Below are 18641 nucleotides of genomic sequence, written 5' to 3'. Positions count from 1 at the left end.
CCAGCTTCCCATTTGTTCTCTTCATGAGCAGGAAAACATAACATACTAACTACAGGGTTAGAGAGAAGTCTGAGGCAGAGCTGATCCTGTTCCACACCTACGGATTTTGGCCACACCTCACTATTATCATATGAAAAGAAAAAGAAAAAAAAACCCAAACAAGCGAAAGGAAAGCAACCCGGTATGTAGCTGATTCCAAACAACAACAGCGTGCAGGCTCATAAATGCTTCAGAATTGACCAAGAGGAAGCACGTTTCATGATGACACAATCTTGTTGCTGTAGTCATTCATCGAAGGGAAACTCCCACAGGAAAAGGCATAAAGCTGCTCAGGGAAGGCGAAGAGGCTGCTCAGTGCTAGGCAGCCAAACCTGGGGTTCGATTCACACAGAGCTAAGCATGAGCACCAGCCAAGGCCCTTTCCAGTTTTTTTCTGGGTCCCTGAGGGGTAGTACAGGGTGTGGTTTGGCCCAGCAAGGAACTTCTTACAGAGCATCAAGTGCAGATGGTGGTGCCAGCAGCACACATCCCTCCTTCTCCTCTGCCAGACCCTTCTGGCTGGCTGCAGGAGGGGCATCCTGGGGAGGCTTCGGCGAGCACTATGGGGAAAGCATCTTCCTGGGTGGGAATGAGAAACAGACAATGCAGAACCTGAATGAGCGCTTGGCTGCCTACCTGGACAAGGTCCGTGCATTAGAAGCAGCCAACGCTCAGCTGGAGAGCTGCATCCTAGAGTGGCACAGGACAAAGTCTCATGGAAAGAGGCATGACTTCAACCAGTACGAGCAAAACGTCACTGACATGCAAAGACAGGTAAGTCAGAGCTGGGACTGTGTCATTCTGTGCTCTTCTAAGGAATCGGGGTTCTCCTTTATGCTGATGGCTTTCCTTTAACCAAGTTAAATAAAACCTTTGAAATGTTAGAAATCCTCAGGAAGGCAGTTCCAGGACCTGGGCATAAACATTCTTTGTGTTCACAAGGAGGAAAATGGGCACAAGAAAGGCTGGAAGGGGTCGAGGGGGATTCTGCAGAGACTGGCTGTGCTGCCAAGTGTTCCTTTCTGTACTGAAACTGGGGTTTGAGTAACTGCTGCTGGCAGAACTTGGTCTTTTTGACTGCACAGGTCTTGAGCAAATTACAAAGCAGGAGGAGTGCAGAGCCTGCCCCTCTCCTGCTGCTGTCTCCAGACAGACTGGGGCATTCCAACTCTTTGATTCCTGCGGTAGCAGACAATGAAACTACAGGAGTTTTGGGACCAATGAGCTTATGTAATCAGATGGAAAAATACTTCATTGTAATTAAGAAAATAGCAGTGACAAATTCCTTGTGGATGTTTTCACTATAATTAAAAGGAGAATTTCTGGTTCCTGCCAGTAGTTAATATTAATGTTCAACAGTAACTCTTTCAATCTCCCAAACTCACGTGTCTTCAAATTTAAGCATAATATTAATCTGTATTCATAATGAACATCCTTAGCACTGTAACCATCTGTGTGACTAATCAGTGTAATTAACTTTACATACCCATATGGGGCAAAACCCAAAGCTCTTCTAAAAGCAATGTTGTCGTTTGCCCTCCACTTTTTATAACACAATTACTTGGCATTCTCAAGATCCTGAGAAATTCTTTTAAAAAAGGCTTGGAAATTGTATTAATTCACATCTTTGCTGACTGGGGCCAAGGACTTAATCAAACTCCATGCTCACAGCTAAAAGTGTTGCCTCCAGGCAGTAGGTGAGGTGCTCGGACCACAGCCTGTGTATGGAGAGCCAGAACTGTCATCACCCATTTCTGTTTTAAGGATAAAGAAAAGTCACCATCCCCAGAGCTGGCACTTGGGCACTTTCCTTTTTAACAGAAAGAGAAATAAAAACTTGTTCATCAAGAACATATATGTGTTCAGGTTGATTTGGAATTAGTGAATCAGAAAGATTTAAGAAGACAGTAAGCGTAAAACCATGATGTTGATTGGGGTGAAGCCCTCACTTTTGAGTAGGTTGTACCCAAACCATTTATTTTTAACAGTCACCCCTTAAACAGCTGTCCCTGGCCACAGACACCTGAGGTTGGTGGCTGTCCTGGATGTGGAATGAAAGGCCAGGAAAGGATCATTTACAGGTGACAATTCAGAGATTGAACCCAGAATTTTTACTTTCTCTATAAAATATTGCAATTAGCAGCAAGTCTGCCAGTAAAACGAGTGAAAATATAGCATCTAATTATTAACCATAATTAAATTAATTAAATGTTAATTTAAAGGGTGAAACCAATTTAGCACCTAAAATAAAATTTAGACTAAATTTAGGGTACTATATCCAATAATCCAGAATGTCTATGATATGCTGCCTGTCTGAACTTGGAGGCATATAATCATTTGGGTTCTACAATTTTAACCACACTCTCCTGGATACCTGAATTCAGGATTAATGCCTGATGGAGCAACAAGTTTTGGGAAAAGCCTTGCTCCAGCCAGGCTCCATCCTAGCCCAGATACACAATGAAATAGCACCTGTTCTTCAAGTAACTGTCTCATTCAAACACCTTGTGCTGCTAAACAAGCAAAGTGATCTACAGAGCAGTTCAGGAGATGGGACAAAGGACAGGAGACATGAGAGGTAAAGTCAGTGCAGGAATCCTTCTTGGGAAATCCATTTTGAGAAGGAATTGGAGTGTATTTCCTATACAATAATAATGTGAGAGTTCTTAATGAAGCTGACAGTTTGCAGACTGGTACTAGAGTCTGCAAATGTTCCTGATGGATGCAGTAAGGAATTCCATGTGACTGCTAAGAGATAATTGGTACATGTGAGATCTCCTGCTGGCTGCAGAGGCACTGGGGCCACACAGAAGTGGGCAAAGCACTGACCAGTGCTCAGATTGCACAGTCACACAGCAATTCTGTACACAGCACAAAGCTGAAGAACTCATGTTGTTTTCAAGGCTGGATTCAAGAACTGCCTCTTCTTTGTCACCAAATTCCAGGCAGCCACGCATGCAGGGCATTGTTATAGTTCTTGAGCTGGCCCTGGTGGTGTCCCAGGGCCGTACGCGAGGTGCGATAATTGCGCAGCAATGCAGTCTGTGAGCAGATTAGTTGAACATTCCACAGCAGCTTCTTCTTCACGAGAGAGGTGAACCTTTGACACTTAAGGAGAATTTTGTCATTTCCTCGTTTCTTTGTGATTCATTGAGGTGTGGGAAATTTACTCCAAGGTGTTGAGAGCTCTGTAAATGACTTCTGTACGGCCACAGCGCCCCTTGGTTTGCTCTGTGGATGCTGAGGGAAGGTAATTGGTGGGATGGCAACCACACTTCTCTTTCCTCTCTGTTAGAAAAGGACACAATGCCCTGCATTTATGATTTCCTGATAATTATGTGTGAGTTCCTGCTGGAGTTCTTTCAAAGATTTGGCACAGAATACTGAACTTTTCACATTCAGATCTATAGTTAAAAGCTATTCCATGTTATCAGGGACACATGAGCCTTTCCAGTGAGTGCTGAGTGCATCAAAGAAATGAGATCATGCTTCATCCTGCACCTTTTAGGGCAATTTTCAAATCCCAAAGCAAAATCAGACACCTGAATCAATCACTGCATGCTGCTGGTCGATTCAGGGCAGCTATAGGTGCACAACTTAATGGAGCACACCAACCAGATGCCAGTGGTATTGTGCATGCAACTCCAGGCTGAAGCCTGTGGTGAGTTGTGGGTCCTGCCAGTGAGTGGCTGCCACCATCACCAGCTCAGCAGGGTGTTCATGCACCAGCTACTTTTCAGCATAACATTAACTCCAGTATTTTGATTGTACTCAGACACAGCTTAATGGTTCTTACTGAAATTTGCCCTAAAGATGCCCAAGGCAGCTTTGTCAGCAATGCTGAACAGGAGCAGAATCCGGTCTCAAAACCAGAGGAAGGCAGTGACTGTTACTCTGTAATAGACCATGCAGTTTGTGCAATGAAATTCATATCCTCTACCTGGGAAGGAATAAGATGATGCCTCCTGGTTCATTCCCTCAAAATAAGTAAGAAAAAGAGTAAAGTAAGATTACAGAGAAAAATTGCAAAACACCTAGGTGAATAAGGAAACTGAAATGCTTTTATTCCTATGGTCTCCTTAGCATGGGAATTCCACTATTTAGATGCTTCCTTTGAGCAGCAAAGAGGCTAAACCAGCACAGATTATTTACTGTCATCCCATGGCAACCCCAACCCTCCTGTTGGATTCTCTGTTTTCCAGATTGAGGATAGCAAGATCACCAATGCCAGCATCCTTTTACAAATTGATAACGCTAACATGGCAACTGAAGACTTCAGGCTCAAGTAAGCTCTTCTTTGGTTTCCTCATTAGATTTGAAAGAGGATTAAACTAAACATTACTACTTCTTGCTAATCCAATAGGGAAGCTATTTTACTGAGGTTTTCTGTTGATACTGGATGAATAGAAACAATGTAGAACAGGGGGAAAAAACCCAAAAGCATGTAAAACCCACAAATGATTGCTGAAGAACCTTGAGTCACCCTGTTTATGATACTTAGTGCAGGTCCTGACGAGCAGGTTTGACAGCAGGCACTTGATACTTGTGACAAAAGGCACTTAAAACTGTCATCTGGGATTACAAATTATCCCCTCTAAGCACTGCACTTCCCAGTCCAGCCCAAATCTATTTCCTGGACTTATCACCTCTTCTGTCCAGCTCTGCAGGGAACACCTGTCCTCGTGTGGCTTCTGCTTTGGAGTCCCGTGAGTTGAGTAACTGAGCTGGTGCATCACTGGCTCCCAGCACAGTCTGATTTTCAGTACATTGAGAGAGAGTTCTCAGATCAACTAAAAAGACAAAATGTTTGTACAGAACACTTTCAGGCAGGTCTTTCCACAGGAAAGGATTTGACACTTCTGTAAGTAAGACTTCTTAGGAATCAGGAAGATTTTTCTTATTTCTAGCAGTTGGTGATCAGCTATAAAAAATATCTCAGCTTTTGGTAATATTGTGACAAACTCAAATACCCTGAGCACTGCCAGCCTTTCATTATCAGTCAGTGGTGTCACAAAAGGAACCAGTGGAACTACTTTGAGGGATGGGACTCAGACTGAGTTCATTGGGTGAATGGAGAAGCACCAACAGAGCCCACAAAACACAGAGTAAAGGGAGAGATGCTGAGGTGTGAAATTGCTTCCCATGCCCAAGGGAAGACACAGCAGCATCTCCCTTCCTTTGGCTCACTACAGACACTGCAAGAGGTCAGAGAGGAATGTTAGTAACTGGCTTCCATCACATTTTTCTTGTTTTTCTGAAGGACTCAGACGTTACCATTTTGGAAAAACTAAAGCAATCAGTGCTTGCTGATAGTGTTTTCAGAGAATTGTATTCTCAAAGCTCCCACAACTGGGTGAATGTTAACATGCAAAAATGGAAGTGAAAAGAAAAGAATTTTATTTCCTACCATAGAGGAGAAGTTACGAGAGAGCGAGGAAAGTGGAATACCAAACTAATAAATATTTATTGTTAATAATATCCAAAAATATTTAAATAACATATCTTAGAAACAGAATTGGTTTCTTTGGTTCCCTACATGGACTGAGCAAGTCTATTTCTCCCTATACAAGAGTCGGGCAGTTCTCAACACGCACGTTGTGTCCTCTCTTTCCTCACAAAGATACGAAGCCGAGAAGTGTCGCAGGCAGGGGGTGCAGCTGGATGTGGAGAACCTGCGGAAGGAGCTCGACGGCATGACCATTATTACCACAGATCTGGAAATGGAAATTGAAGGCTTGAGGGAAGAGCACATCCTCAGGAGGAAAGACCATGAGGAGGTAGAAAAAGTTCCACTTGGTAAAATCCTATTGCACAAATCTTTACTACTGTGTAATTAACTGAGTAAGACCCACAATCTGTAAGTGGGATTGATGATTCAGGACCTGATCCTGTTTCTGAGGCACCAATGAGAGTCAGGTGAAGCAAAAAGCCTGTGTCTGCTTTACCAATTACACTGGGGTTTCAGAAAGAACAGATTGCTGGAGTCTCTCCCACCCATCTGTCACACACAGCTAATAATAACTGACATATTGGACAGAAATGTTCTCAGAAAGACTTAGATATAAATACACAGAGTGCTGTCAGGTTTTAGTCATCACAGACTTTTTCCTCAGTTCTGAATATATCATTTCCCATACTCACAGAAGCATGGAGGGGTTGAGGGTTGGAAGGGATCTCTTTAGGGCCCCTTTCCACCCCTCTAAACTCAAGCAGGGTCACCTAGAACAGGCTGACCTGAGCAAAACAGATCTCAAATTCTTGAAGGATCAAAATTAAAAAGAATGGTTGGTGAAGTCAGGCAAAATTACTCATTCTTGCATAATCCTAAACACAGTAATTAGATAATTCTCAAAAGCCACACTACTCTGAATTCTCCAAAGCTATACTCAGTGCTCTCTGTTATTCCCACATTTATAATTCCATGCTTGAAACACGCTGGTTTCGCTTGATCTGGTGTTGTTTGCAGTTATTACCCAACACCGGACCAAACATCCTGCTCAGTATCTGTGGGTTTTAAAGCAGAGATTAAAACACAGGGGGTGCACAGTGGTGGGTGCAGCTGCCTTTGGCTGATCCCCTTCCAGCCCAGGAGAGTTCTTGGACACAGGGGACCAGCAGAGCCATCCCTGTGTCCAGCTGATCTGCATTCCATGATGTCATACCCCAAAACGCTTCTTTGCCTGGGCGCTCTGAAAATGGTACCAGGCACAGAAGGTTGTGCTACACTGAAAGGAATGTTACCCTACCTGCCCAACTGGTCCTATAATTATGTTGTTTACACAGTAATTATATGCTTTAATCCAATTATTCCTTTAACAATTACATAGAACTTTTACATTACTCTCCTGTAAACTTAGTTATAGTTCCATAAATATTAACATAAAGGGTAAGAAAGATGAAATTACTGTTAGATTTTCATCAAGGTTTTAGGTTTCTAATGGATAAATAAATAAAAAATGCCAGTGCTTCTTCATTGAGTCCATTTCTTCCAGAAACATTCTAAGAAAAGATCTTCTTGCATGTTTTTTATTGAATTCTGCCACAGAAGCAACTATGTCACTGGTTTAAGTCACATCAGAGTATTATCAATATATAAATTTTTCAAAAAACTTTTTCAAATAATGTTAACTTAATGTATATATAACAATTACCCCCTAAACGTCTCTGGGAATTTGTGCCCCTCTGAAAACTTTCTATTTCCATCAACGAGTTTGCTTGTTCCCTCTGACACATGAACAGGATATGGAAGCCAATCGCTCCTCACAAGACTTCAAAGTCAATGTAAAAGTAAACGCAGCCCCTCCTGCAGACTTAGGCAAGATTCTGGCAGAAATAAGAGAAGATTATGAGGCCATAATTGAAAAGAATCGTCAAAGCCTGGACAACTGGTACAAAGAACAGGTAACAGCTAGTCCCTGCTCATTTCCAAGCCCCCTGTGGCTGCACCTGCCTGACCAGAGTCTGAGCTTTTCTCTTGCTTCTGCTCCACAGAGTGCAGCAATGTCCCTGGCAGCAACCCCTAATCCCGAGCAGATCCAGCGCAACGAGAATGAGATCAAGGAGCTAAGGAGAACTCTGCAATCCCTGGACATCGAGCTGCAGGCACAGATTAGTAAGGTATCTGCTGCAGACATCTTGGGCTGCTCACTCACTCCATGTGTTCTCAGAAGTTGTCATGGACCTATTCTCCATTTAAATCCACAGCCTAGCATAACTATGTTGCAGTTGTTAAAGTATGAGGGAAAGTGGAATTCAGATCATGCTCGGCTTTGCCAAAATATGCAAAATAGATTCAGCAACCCTCATCAGGAAGTGAAAAATGTATGTCTCTTCTTACAACAAAACATGAGGAGAAGAAGAAGGGATAGCTGACTCCAGGTCTAGAAAGAAAATGTGTCCAGAAGACAGACAGTAACACAAAGAATGCAAAGTTAATATTTACAAACCCTGTTATCAGGCATGAATTACACAAAGTGTTAAAAATATTGGTGGGGAGCTTTCACAAATATTACATAGCCTTACACAGGTTAAAGCTCTCATCCCAGAGACCTGGAGACTTTGGAGCAATTCTGGACAGTTCATGCAGAATGGACAGGACAGACAGCAGTGTCAGGAGCAGAGCTTTGAGCAGAACGGATATGGCAGGGATAAATGACTCAGTTTTGCCTTTCATGCACACACGGCACAGCTTTGTGGTTCTGCTACCTTCACAAGAATAGTTATGCAAATGCATAAGTGTTTAAATTACCACAGCCTTAATTTTGCAATCTTCTAGCTAGAGACCAAATTTGCTGGTATTTCTGTGTTGTATCTACCACATAAATAATAATCATGGTCTTGGTATTATCTGCCCCATCAGAAACACATGCTGGAAGACACCTTGGCTGACACTCGGAATTATTATGCTGCTGCACTTCAAAACATGCAGCAGATCATCTCCAGGTGTGAGGAGGAGCTGAGCCAGGTTCGTCACGACATGAAGCAGCAAAATAACCAATATAAAGTTCTTCTTGGGATCAAAACACGCCTGGAAAAGGAAATTTCCACATACCGCCTGCTGCTAGAAGGGAATGCTGACGGGTAAGGCAGAGCTGCCCCGACTGGAACAGATGAAGAGTCCTCATATTTGGATTATTTATTTGTTTGTTTGTTTATGCTTAATCAAAGCTTGTGAGTCCCATACTACATCAAGGGTTGGTATTTTAATGTGACGGATCGTAATAAAAAGCCGGAGCTACTTAGAGTACAGAGACACTGGTACCCATGTAATTTGGATTACCTAAATTAATATAACTTTTTATTTAAGAAAGAATAAAATTCTCCACTCCCACAGCATGGCCATCTCAGCATAGGAGAATGCTGGCCTCATTTTTATTCTCTCATCTGATTTGTATGAAGTCAAAAAAGGCAGATCAGCAGACTTTAGAACTGCGACTCTCAGACAGGCAGGACAGAGGGGCCCCAAGTGTGAGGGTATTTGTCAGAAACCAAACTGGAATTAACCTAAGCAACTCCAAATAACACAAGAACCAATGCACTTGTCCCTGGGAGCAGTAGTGAATGTGCCCAGGGATGTTTCCAGTGAGAGTATCTACCAAAGGGAAAGCTCCCATGGTATAGAAGCATAATTCTTTTTCCATCTTTTTAAAAAATTTTATCTTATAGTGGGATTAGGTCTCCTTAGAAACAGTGAGAAGGGGACAAATAACTTTTTGAAATTACTGTAACATTATTTTCTATTTCATTATCTTCACAGGACAGCAAGAAAATCTGAAACTAAAGGTAAAAGTTCCTTACTTTGTTCTCTGTAGTGACTCTTAATTACTGTCATTTCCAATCAAATTTTACTCAGAGTAATTTTAACCACACCTGAGTGAAGTGTGGAAGGTGTGCATAGCAGGCCTTTGAGAAGCCTCTCAGCAGTTCCTGGCTGCTGTGAAGGGCTCACTGCAGAGCCCACTGGGCTGTGCTTGCCCATGGGCTGCCTGAGCCCCAGCCCTGTCAGTCACACAGTGGCCACAGCTCAGGCTCCAGACTAAAGCTTTCCTGGGATATGGCAAGGAGACTCCGCTGGGTGACTAAAACAGCATTAGGGCTTGAGAGCAAACCGAAAATCTGCATGTCTGGAAACTTGTATGCTGGCATGGGCAATGACCTGCAGACATCCAGGATAATCTGCTGGATTTGCATTGGCTGGGCTCTCCCTGTGTTATTCATTTGCCCTGACCTGGACCAGACCCAGGGTGACTTTCTGGCAGCACATTTCACACAGAGCAGTAACAAATATTGACTTTAAGGAAAACATGTAGAGAAAACTTTGTTGAGGAGGCAGCAGGCAAATGACTGTAAATAAGGCTTCCCCTGCATCACCTTGTCTCAGCATTGCTCCTTGGCTAATTCAACTCTCCTTTCTTTCAGAACACTCTGGGCTGAGCAACCGAAAGCTCAAAGCGATTGTCCACGACAGCGTGAACGGGGAGGTGGTGTCCTCCACCATCAACGAGCTCCCCCCACAAGCCTGAAGGAAAGCTCTGCCCACCAGCAGCTTTCCCAGCTCCCACAGACCCTCTGGAACACTGTGCTGTGGGGCTGGTCCCCTGTGTCAAACTGGGGTCCTGTAGTGAACATGCTTCTCAAATGATCTGCAGCCTAACACTGCAAAGTGCCACACAGAACTGGGTAAAGCTGACTTTGGTAGTTTAAGGAGCTTTTAGTCACCAAAATGCTGGAAAAAAGCTGTTGAATTAAAGTGACTGGCTGAGCTAGTGGCAGATGTATTGTGCACATCTCCCCAGGGCAGGAATATCCATCTGGGATTCAGTTATCGCTCTGCAAATTAGCTGTAATTTAAGGGGAATAATCTCTCAACTTTTTTCCTGGTCTTATGCCTCTCATCATATACCTCACTGCAGCCAATAAATTTTTATGCATTATTTGTTCTGAACCTTGGAATATCTGATTTTGTTTTCCCTTACACATGTCCAGCCCACTGTGGCAGTGTCACTGACATGGCTCAGGACAGCCAAAGCCTCATTGTTTCAGGAGGGACAATACAGGAAGAACACAAAAAAGAAAAGAGGAGACACAAGTTACAGGTGACATTTACATGAGCAAAACTACTCAGCTTCCCTATACACAACTTATGATGTCACCATTTGAAACAGCATTATGAGTAGGAGGGTTGCAAAGTCACTTTACTAAAAAGAGTCCCCCAGAAACATTTCCTTATTCTTCAATTTGAGAGAAATTTTCTAGCACTGCCTTTACACACTTTCCCTCAGAGCCTTATAGGTACTTTTCCAGACACTCATTCATTCTCGATGACCCAGGTAATTCAAAAAACCATTTCAGTTATTTGGTCTCAAATTAATGTTCACTGTCTCTGTGGAAGGGTTCTGCAGTCAGGCCAGTCTGGTGTTTAAAGTGCATGTTATCATCAGGGAGAGCTCTTGGCCTTAGCCAAACTCAGGCTTCCTCCCTTTCTCAGCTCAGCCCAATGCCCAGGTCAGCAGCAGACCCTGACAGCAACAGAGCTATACAAAGACAAAATCTGGGCAAGGAAAAGAGAAATACCATTAGGATGTTTAAATGAGGAAGAGTGTAAGGCAGAAGGAAGAGAGACCAAATGGAACATAATGAGTGTGTCAGGGATTTGCATTCCAAAGTCTGCGTGTCCAGGGCAGTCTCGCATTCATCAGCGACATTGTCATCATGTCCCGTCATGGACTCTCACAAAAGGGCTCCTGTTACCTGCCTTCCTTTGAAACAGAGCTCACAAAGGAAAGGGGAAATCTCAAAGGAAAAGCAGATTAAACTGAACAAAGTCTACTTCTGTGGTACGATGTTCTGCTGGCATGTTCCAACCAGATCCTGATCCCCCTTTGCCCCCCGCACCCCAACTCTCCACCCTTGTTGCACAAAGAGATCCCCAAAGCATTGGATGGATTACCTAATGGTTTCTTTAAACTGGGTAAAACTTGTAATACAGGATTAGTAACTCCTGCCTAATTAAGAGTGTCCTTCCTTATGGCTTACCAGATCTAACAAACCAGACCTGGTGTTTGCAGCATCTGGACAAAATGTGCCCAGGTCTTCTTGAACAATTGTCTGTGTTATTTAAAGATATGTTCATTTATCAGATTTACATAGCAGGGCCACATCGCTGTGACACAAATAATTATAAAAACTTCTAAGTAGCCCCTTAGTTCTACATCAAAGGAAAGCATGTGCTTTGTGCTGGGTTATTGTGCTGAACTACAAGAAAGAAAGAAAGAAGAAGGAAAAGCAAATAATTGAAGTGCCTTATGGAACATGCCTGTCTTTATTTCACATTTCTTAGGAATGCTCTGGCTTTCCTCTGCCCTGGTGTCCCCTCATGCAAAGGTGAGATGTGCTCCCCATGCCCTGTGTCACACTCAGCTGTGGTCTGAGAGGTGTTGGAGAAGAGGCAGCAGAATTCCTGTTCTCCTCTGCTGAGAGGCAGCAGAATTCCCACACCACTCCACCACTCGGATGATTTTAACCTTCTCTCACACCTGTGCTGCTGCACTCTGTACAGGTCAGAGCAGTACAGCTCACAGCACCATCCTCACAGCTCACTCTGGTTTTAACACCATCGTGCACTGATGGCTCCAACACAGCCATTCAAGTGTCCTTTACTAAGTGTTGAGTAAACCCATTAGTCTGTAAACATACAAATAGGCATTACACCACATTCTGTTTGTTTCTGGAAAAAATTGCTGATTTCTGAGAATCTTCCACAGCTTCAGAATGCTCTGTAGAACTGCAGATCTCCTTTCTGTTGAACAGCTTGTGACACTGTGTCACCAGACGTGTGCCCTGCATCTGGTGGTTACTCATTACCTCTGAATTTGTGCTCTGGTAGATAAGCTATGCATTCCTAAATGTATTTAGGGTGGGTCTGCACCCTAAATAATAAATAATGATGCTAATATTTACCACTTGCATGCACTGTTAACATCACATTCTCACACCACGCTGAGAGATGAAGTCAGGGAGATAATAAATGGGGGCAGCATTATCATTCCCATTTTATTGCCTGAGAAATTGGAAAAAGAGATGACACAGCTTGCTCAAGGCTGCAAAGAAAGTCACTGAGAGCCACTAAATTAGAATCCATCACTTCACAGCTTCTACTTAGCCCAGCTATTAGATAATACAACTTCCTGAAGAGCCATTCCCCACTCACAGCAATCCTGTCAGTGTCTGATGGCTCGGAAGAGATAATGCCCTTCATTCATTCCAAGTGTTTATGGCTGGTCAGGACCCTGCACAAACTCTGATGATGTTCTTCAATGTACCTGTGCCAACAGCCTGACTGAAATGAGTCCTGCACAGAACCCTGTGCTGGCAGCTCTGGCAGCTTTGTAGTATTTGGGAGACTTTAAGAGCACAGGTAGTGCTGCTTCTGATTTCAGAGCAGTGGCTTGAAGGGAAGGAAATATTCAGGACTGTGATGATGTATGGCTTGAAAAAGGACCTTGTTAATTCATTGTATTGAAACTGATTGAACTCTGCCAGCTTGTATTTGTTCTCCTTCAGTATCCCATACACAAAGAAGTGCCATTTCTACACCAAGAAAGTGACAGACCCAGGCACAAAGAAAGTGCAATTTGAAAAATATGAAGTATTATTAAAAACAACACTCTCCAAGTGAATAAATTCTATTTCCCATAAATGGAAAAGGATAGCAAAGAAACATGAGCAGGAGAGAACAGCATTTCTCAGTCGAGGTGAATGATGCAACAATACTTCTGCAAACCAACAAGATACAGGAACTCAGCCTATAAAAGGAGGCTGAAACCATCAGCGTTCACAGCTGGCTCCTTGCAGTTTCACCTGCCATTTAAGGCAGTCCTGCACGGAATAATCCTCAGCATGATTTCCAAGAGCCTTGACTGCACTCCAGCCTGGGCATGAGTCACAGCTCATTTCACTTGTAGAAATGTTAAAACTTATTAAGGTGTATTACAATAGGCAGCTTTGGTAAGTGAAGTGTTGATCCCCTGGAAGAAGTGTGCGATGAGGTAATGCAGTCATGGTTTGTGCTATTAATCACACATTCTTTTGGGGAGCTGGCCCCACACTGCTGGGGTTCAGCCTTATTTATCAACAGCCACATCTGTACAATGAAAATTTTTGCTTTCTGCCTTCCTGGTTAACACGGATGCAAAATTAACAAAGTCATTTCAGAAAGAGAAGAAAAGAAATCTCGCCTTTGTAGCACTGCTAAACTCACGGGTTCTATGGATTATTGAAGCAGAGAGAATAGGTAGAAGAGCCGGTAAAACATTTCACAATGTCCACACCCTGACCTATAAAGGTTCTAAAGTTTTGCTAGGAGATGCCTGTTCCTGTGTATGAATCATTTAGAAAAAGGACGAATCTATAAACAGGGAAGTAAGGAAAGAATAATGCTGGAGAGGCTGCACCCCCTGTCCCCCCATGTCCTGCATTAACCCACAAAAGCATGTTAATTATTGACTCTACCTGAACGTTTGGCTTGGTGAAATCCCAAGTTTTACTGTCTCTTGTTTCCTCACCATTCTTCTCTGTGTAAAAATGTTTATTCTTCTCAAGCTGTACTTTTATGATATCCCTAATTGTGTGGCTATACGGAAATGACCTACTTGAGTCCCTGGCCTAGGACTGCCACAAACCAATTGTCTGCAAAAATATTCCATGAAATAGAAGTGCCAATGTTGGACATGTGGAATGTCCCTATGGCAGGAGCTCCCAGTGTGAGACATGATCTAATGGTGAGGCAGGTGCAGGGCTGCTTCTTCTGGACATGTTAATTTGCTTTTTGAATGTCTGAATATGCATCAGAAGCTTAAAGGCATAAAATCATAACACCAGCTGTGGTAAAGACACTTTCAATAACTATATAGACTTCGGGGGTAAATTTTTTGGCTTTCCAATGTCCTAAGGACAAGTCCAAGAGTCAATGTGACGGGCTGTAATTAGGCTCTATAGAAAGCAACAAAAATGAGGAATATAATTTGGAAAAATGTGTTTCAATTAAGAGGCATAATTAGCTGGAGCAGGCAGGGAAATGGAGAAACAAACAGGCTGAAGTAGCTACAAACTACAGCTCTTCCTTAGAACAGATGTTAAACGTGTGCTGCCTTTAGAGAAGTACCAGCTTTGGCTCAGCTCTGCACCTCCGAAACAACGTAGGAGAAAATAAAAGATCAAATTCATCAAACAAAAAACTGGGAGTGACTCTTGCCAGAACAATTTCAAAGCAGGAAATCTGTAATGTTGCTGCAAGCAGACAGAAATTGTAATCATAAAGTTACCTGTGCAGGAAAGAGAACACATTCCTATGTCCTATTAATGAAAAAAAGGTAATTTTTGAAAGCCATTCCAGCACCCAGGCTCTGCTTCCAGGTTAATCTCACAAGAGACAGTTTCAAGACATTCTGAGAATGTATCCTGCGATACTGTAGAGAACAAAAACCTTAAAAACACAACCAAAGAAACCTTTTCTTTAATGTCTACGGCCTATCACTGCTTAAAAATTGAGATACTCAAGCATCAGTCATAAAAAAGGGTGTAACTCAAAAGGATAATGAACACTCCCTGTCCTCAAAGACTCCCATGTCAGAATTTAGAAAGATAGTCCATTCTTCTTGCCACTGCTTCCAAACCCACTCCACACACAGCACTGAACTCCATAATTATGTCTGGTGGCTCTGAAAAAAAATATTCCCCTAAACGTTTGGCCACAAGAACGACGCCCGCCACTAAATTTCCTGTGGATATAGGGCCAGGAAAGTGGATAATATGAGAAATCTCCTTATGTAATCCGTAAATTTTATTCTCTCGTTCAAGTTCCGCACGGATTCTCCCGCGGTGCTCAGCACGGGGAGGGCTGGAGGCAGCTCCGTTCCGAAGGCCGGTGGTGGCCTCTAGTGACAACCAGGCAGATCCGCACGGAGCCCGGTGCCTGTCCCTGCTCCTGCCGCTCCTCCGAGCTCCCGCGGCTGGGGAACAACTCCCTGGGAATTTCTGCTGCAGTATTTGTGCAAGGAACGTTACGAACAGTGCCAGACTTCCTCCAGGGGAGTATGGAGAGGGATTTTCGGCCTGATTTATTTTGGTTTGTTGGTATCTGCTTTCCTGACACAGATCTTGATGCTGGGAGGGTATTTTGTGTTCCAAGCAGCCCATAGCTTGCTCCTGGTTGTACAAACCCCGGGATTGGGGATGCTGTGGTGTTGCTGGGATGCACTGAAAGGATATTCCAGAGCAGTCCCCAAACAAGAAGCTGCAGCTGTGCCTCTGCCCAGGCACCTCCCTGGCATTACGGGTGCAATTTTACCCTGGGGAAAAAATTGAGTTTTCCTTCTGATTTGGGGGCTCCAGGTGTGACAGAAGTAAGATCCCCAGAACCATAAGAATTTTAAGTTAGCAAAAATGTCTACACAGATATGCAGTATAGTGTATTTGTATGTATATTTTGCAGTGTACAATCCGTGTGCACCTATATTTGCACAGGGCTGTGAAAATCGTATTTGCATCCTGAATCACAGAAATATTCAACATTTTGCATGGGTACTGAACTACTCCAGCATTATGGAACTGAGAGAGTCAGTAGGCTGAAATTCTCTCCAGTTCACTGGTTTTCTCATTCCCTTGACACTTCAGTTGCACGGGGTTTTTCCAACGGAGAGAGATCTGCCAGCAGTCCTGTGTTGGAGCTGATCTTAATGGCACTTTTGGGGAAGAAAAAAGAGAAGGTTCGTATGTGTGGCCTGGAGCTGTTTTTGTTGGCACTGAGATCTGATTCTGTTCGAGGAGAGCAGCTGAGACAGGAAAGGCAGCTCCTGACTTTCATTTTCCACCTGTGGCTGGGGAGGGATGGAACCCACACACTGCCTCCTGCACCACTCCAGGAGCTGGAACAGCCCTCTAAGTACCATAAATATGTAATGTTTTAACTTACCCCTCTGGTCAAAGCTCCAAGCAGAAAGAAATAAGATGCAGTGGTTTGATGATTGAGATATTTTCATTGGACAAAAGATAAAAAGGAGAGGGAAATGAGGGGAAAAAATACGTGAGGCAGACAGTGTAAGATCTTGAGCTGCAAATGCTCAGGGCTTAGGTGAATCCAGCTGAGTTGGTGACATCATCCAGAACTTTCTCTCTCCTAATCCCATTCAGCAAAGCACAAAATACCTTGCTTTGCTCTTTGGAGAGAGCAGGCTTCACAGGCATTGGCATTAACAGGAGATGCAAAGGTAATTAAGAAAAGAAGGAGGGGAATATCTCAGACCCAGAAATAGTGAATACTGGGATAAGGCTGGAACACTGAAAATGGAATGCATCTCTCTTGAAATGCACTTTGCACAGCAATGTCCTTTCAGGACTGTAGTGCAGATCTTTCAGAATCAAACTCTTATAATACTAACCCCAAACACAGGGACCAACAGGGACCAACAAAAGGGTGTTGGATTTCACTCCTAGAATGGATCATCTCTACAGATTGCACTAGAAGACTTTGTCTTATTTCAGTGTCTATGTCAGCCAAAAGAAAAGCATCTGTTCCACCTAAAGGCAGCAAAAACTCAGACCCACAGCTGGGTGTGTCTTTTTTCCTTGAACTCTCCAGACTGGTTGCCCATGGCTGGTTGGCACAGGTGAGTCAGATGGAATGGCATCCACATTATCAGAGCCCTGCAGAACTTATCTCCATGGCCCTCTAATGCACATTAAACTTCTGTCACACAGGTGACATTTCTTCATGAAATCAAACAAATCATTAGTGTGGCTATAAATGTTTTATTGTGTCTGTAGGCAATCCACTCTGAGCAAGCATGTCACTGAAGGGAAGTGCTACCTGTGAACCCCCAGACTGTCCTCTACAGCTCCCACAGCTGAGCCTGGAGCTGAAACTGCTCTGCTGAGCTAAGCACCAGCAAACTGTTACGGCACTTCTTCAATGCTGACCAAAACTGCAGTACTGGACAATGGATTTTTAGGTTGCCCAACATCTATTTAGGTAACTTACTCTTACAAGCAATAAAAAAAAAAAAAATTAAAAAAAAAAAAGAGGCAGCCCATGTTCTTGCAGATAATTCCTGGGCTTAGTCAAGAGGTGGAGGACACTGAGGCCACTCCCAGCTGGTGCCTTGAGGAGCCCCTTGCCCTCTAGCCCAGCTCACCCTCCCCTCACTGCCATGGCTGCAGCTTCAGGGCTCCTTCTGGCAGTTTCCACTGATTGATACAACCAGTCAAGATATGTCACATGGAAAAAAGTGTACTGAACCAAAACCAGGAGCAAACCCCACCTCTGATGTGAATCTATCCTGATCTTAGGAAGTATTCTTGCAAATTTTCTAGCTTTTTGGGGAGAACAGAAGCATATATAAAATGATAAGACCAGAGAAATTGTCAGCAAACAAATGAGGGATGAGAATAAAAAGAACACTAAGAAAATTCAGCCTTGTGTCTTTTCACATCAGGTTTGCATGATGCCATTGCTCCTTGCTTCCTCTTGCACACATCTTGGATGCTTCTGCTGAGCAGTCTAGAGGAAAATAATTGCTGGAGGTTCAGCTTGAACAAAAGCAGCAGAGCCATAACACAAGGCAAATGTCTGACCTAAGCCTGATGCTCACCTTAATTCAAATCACTGACTTCTTTTTTCATTTGCTCACTCAATAAAAAAAAAATAGAACCCGCAAATGATGTTTAGAAAAAATATCACCCAGGTTAACATGAAAACTAATTTTAATACTGAGAAGACAAAGCAGAATGTTTGCTCTTAAACAGACTGCCACACAATTCTGCAGAGATCTAGGCAGTGAGATACAGAGCCAAGGGATGTAAGACCAGCAGGACTGTACTCCTCTTAAAGTCTAAAGGTGTAGACTCTGCTCCTAAAATGAGCAATTCTTACTCAGCCTGAATAATTTCATTGGACAAAAGACAACCCACCCTGAGCTGAGTCTCTGTAATGACACACCAAATGTCATGGCCAGGGTACTTTGGTTTTACATCTCATAAAGGCTTTTTTATTACAAGCTACACCCAAAGAAGTTCAAGGTCCAAAGACACTCCACAGCATCCTCTTA

At 43.3% G+C, this 18641-nt stretch overlaps 1 protein-coding gene and 1 long non-coding RNA gene across 2 annotated transcripts in view; one reads left to right on the top strand and one right to left on the bottom strand.

Annotated features, from left to right (window-relative positions):
* The window catches only part of LOC118696589 (uncharacterized), a 146633-nt gene that overhangs the window by 106089 nt on the left and 21903 nt on the right, over positions 1-18641 (bottom strand). The window lies entirely within an intron of this gene.
* LOC118696581 (keratin, type I cytoskeletal 23-like) lies at positions 184-10483 on the top strand. The gene is given in 8 exon segments (XM_036398788.2): positions 184-813; positions 4242-4324; positions 5660-5816; positions 7279-7440; positions 7531-7656; positions 8399-8619; positions 9296-9321; positions 9958-10483. Coding segments are annotated over 8 exon segments (1509 nt in total). The 3' UTR covers positions 10062-10483.

This window comes from Molothrus ater, chromosome 27 (genome assembly GCF_012460135.2).
Source record: "Molothrus ater isolate BHLD 08-10-18 breed brown headed cowbird chromosome 27, BPBGC_Mater_1.1, whole genome shotgun sequence".
Taxonomy (NCBI): domain Eukaryota; kingdom Metazoa; phylum Chordata; class Aves; order Passeriformes; family Icteridae; genus Molothrus; species Molothrus ater.
The sequence above is the reverse complement of the archived record's forward strand: the minus strand, read 5'-3'. Positions and strand labels throughout refer to the sequence as shown.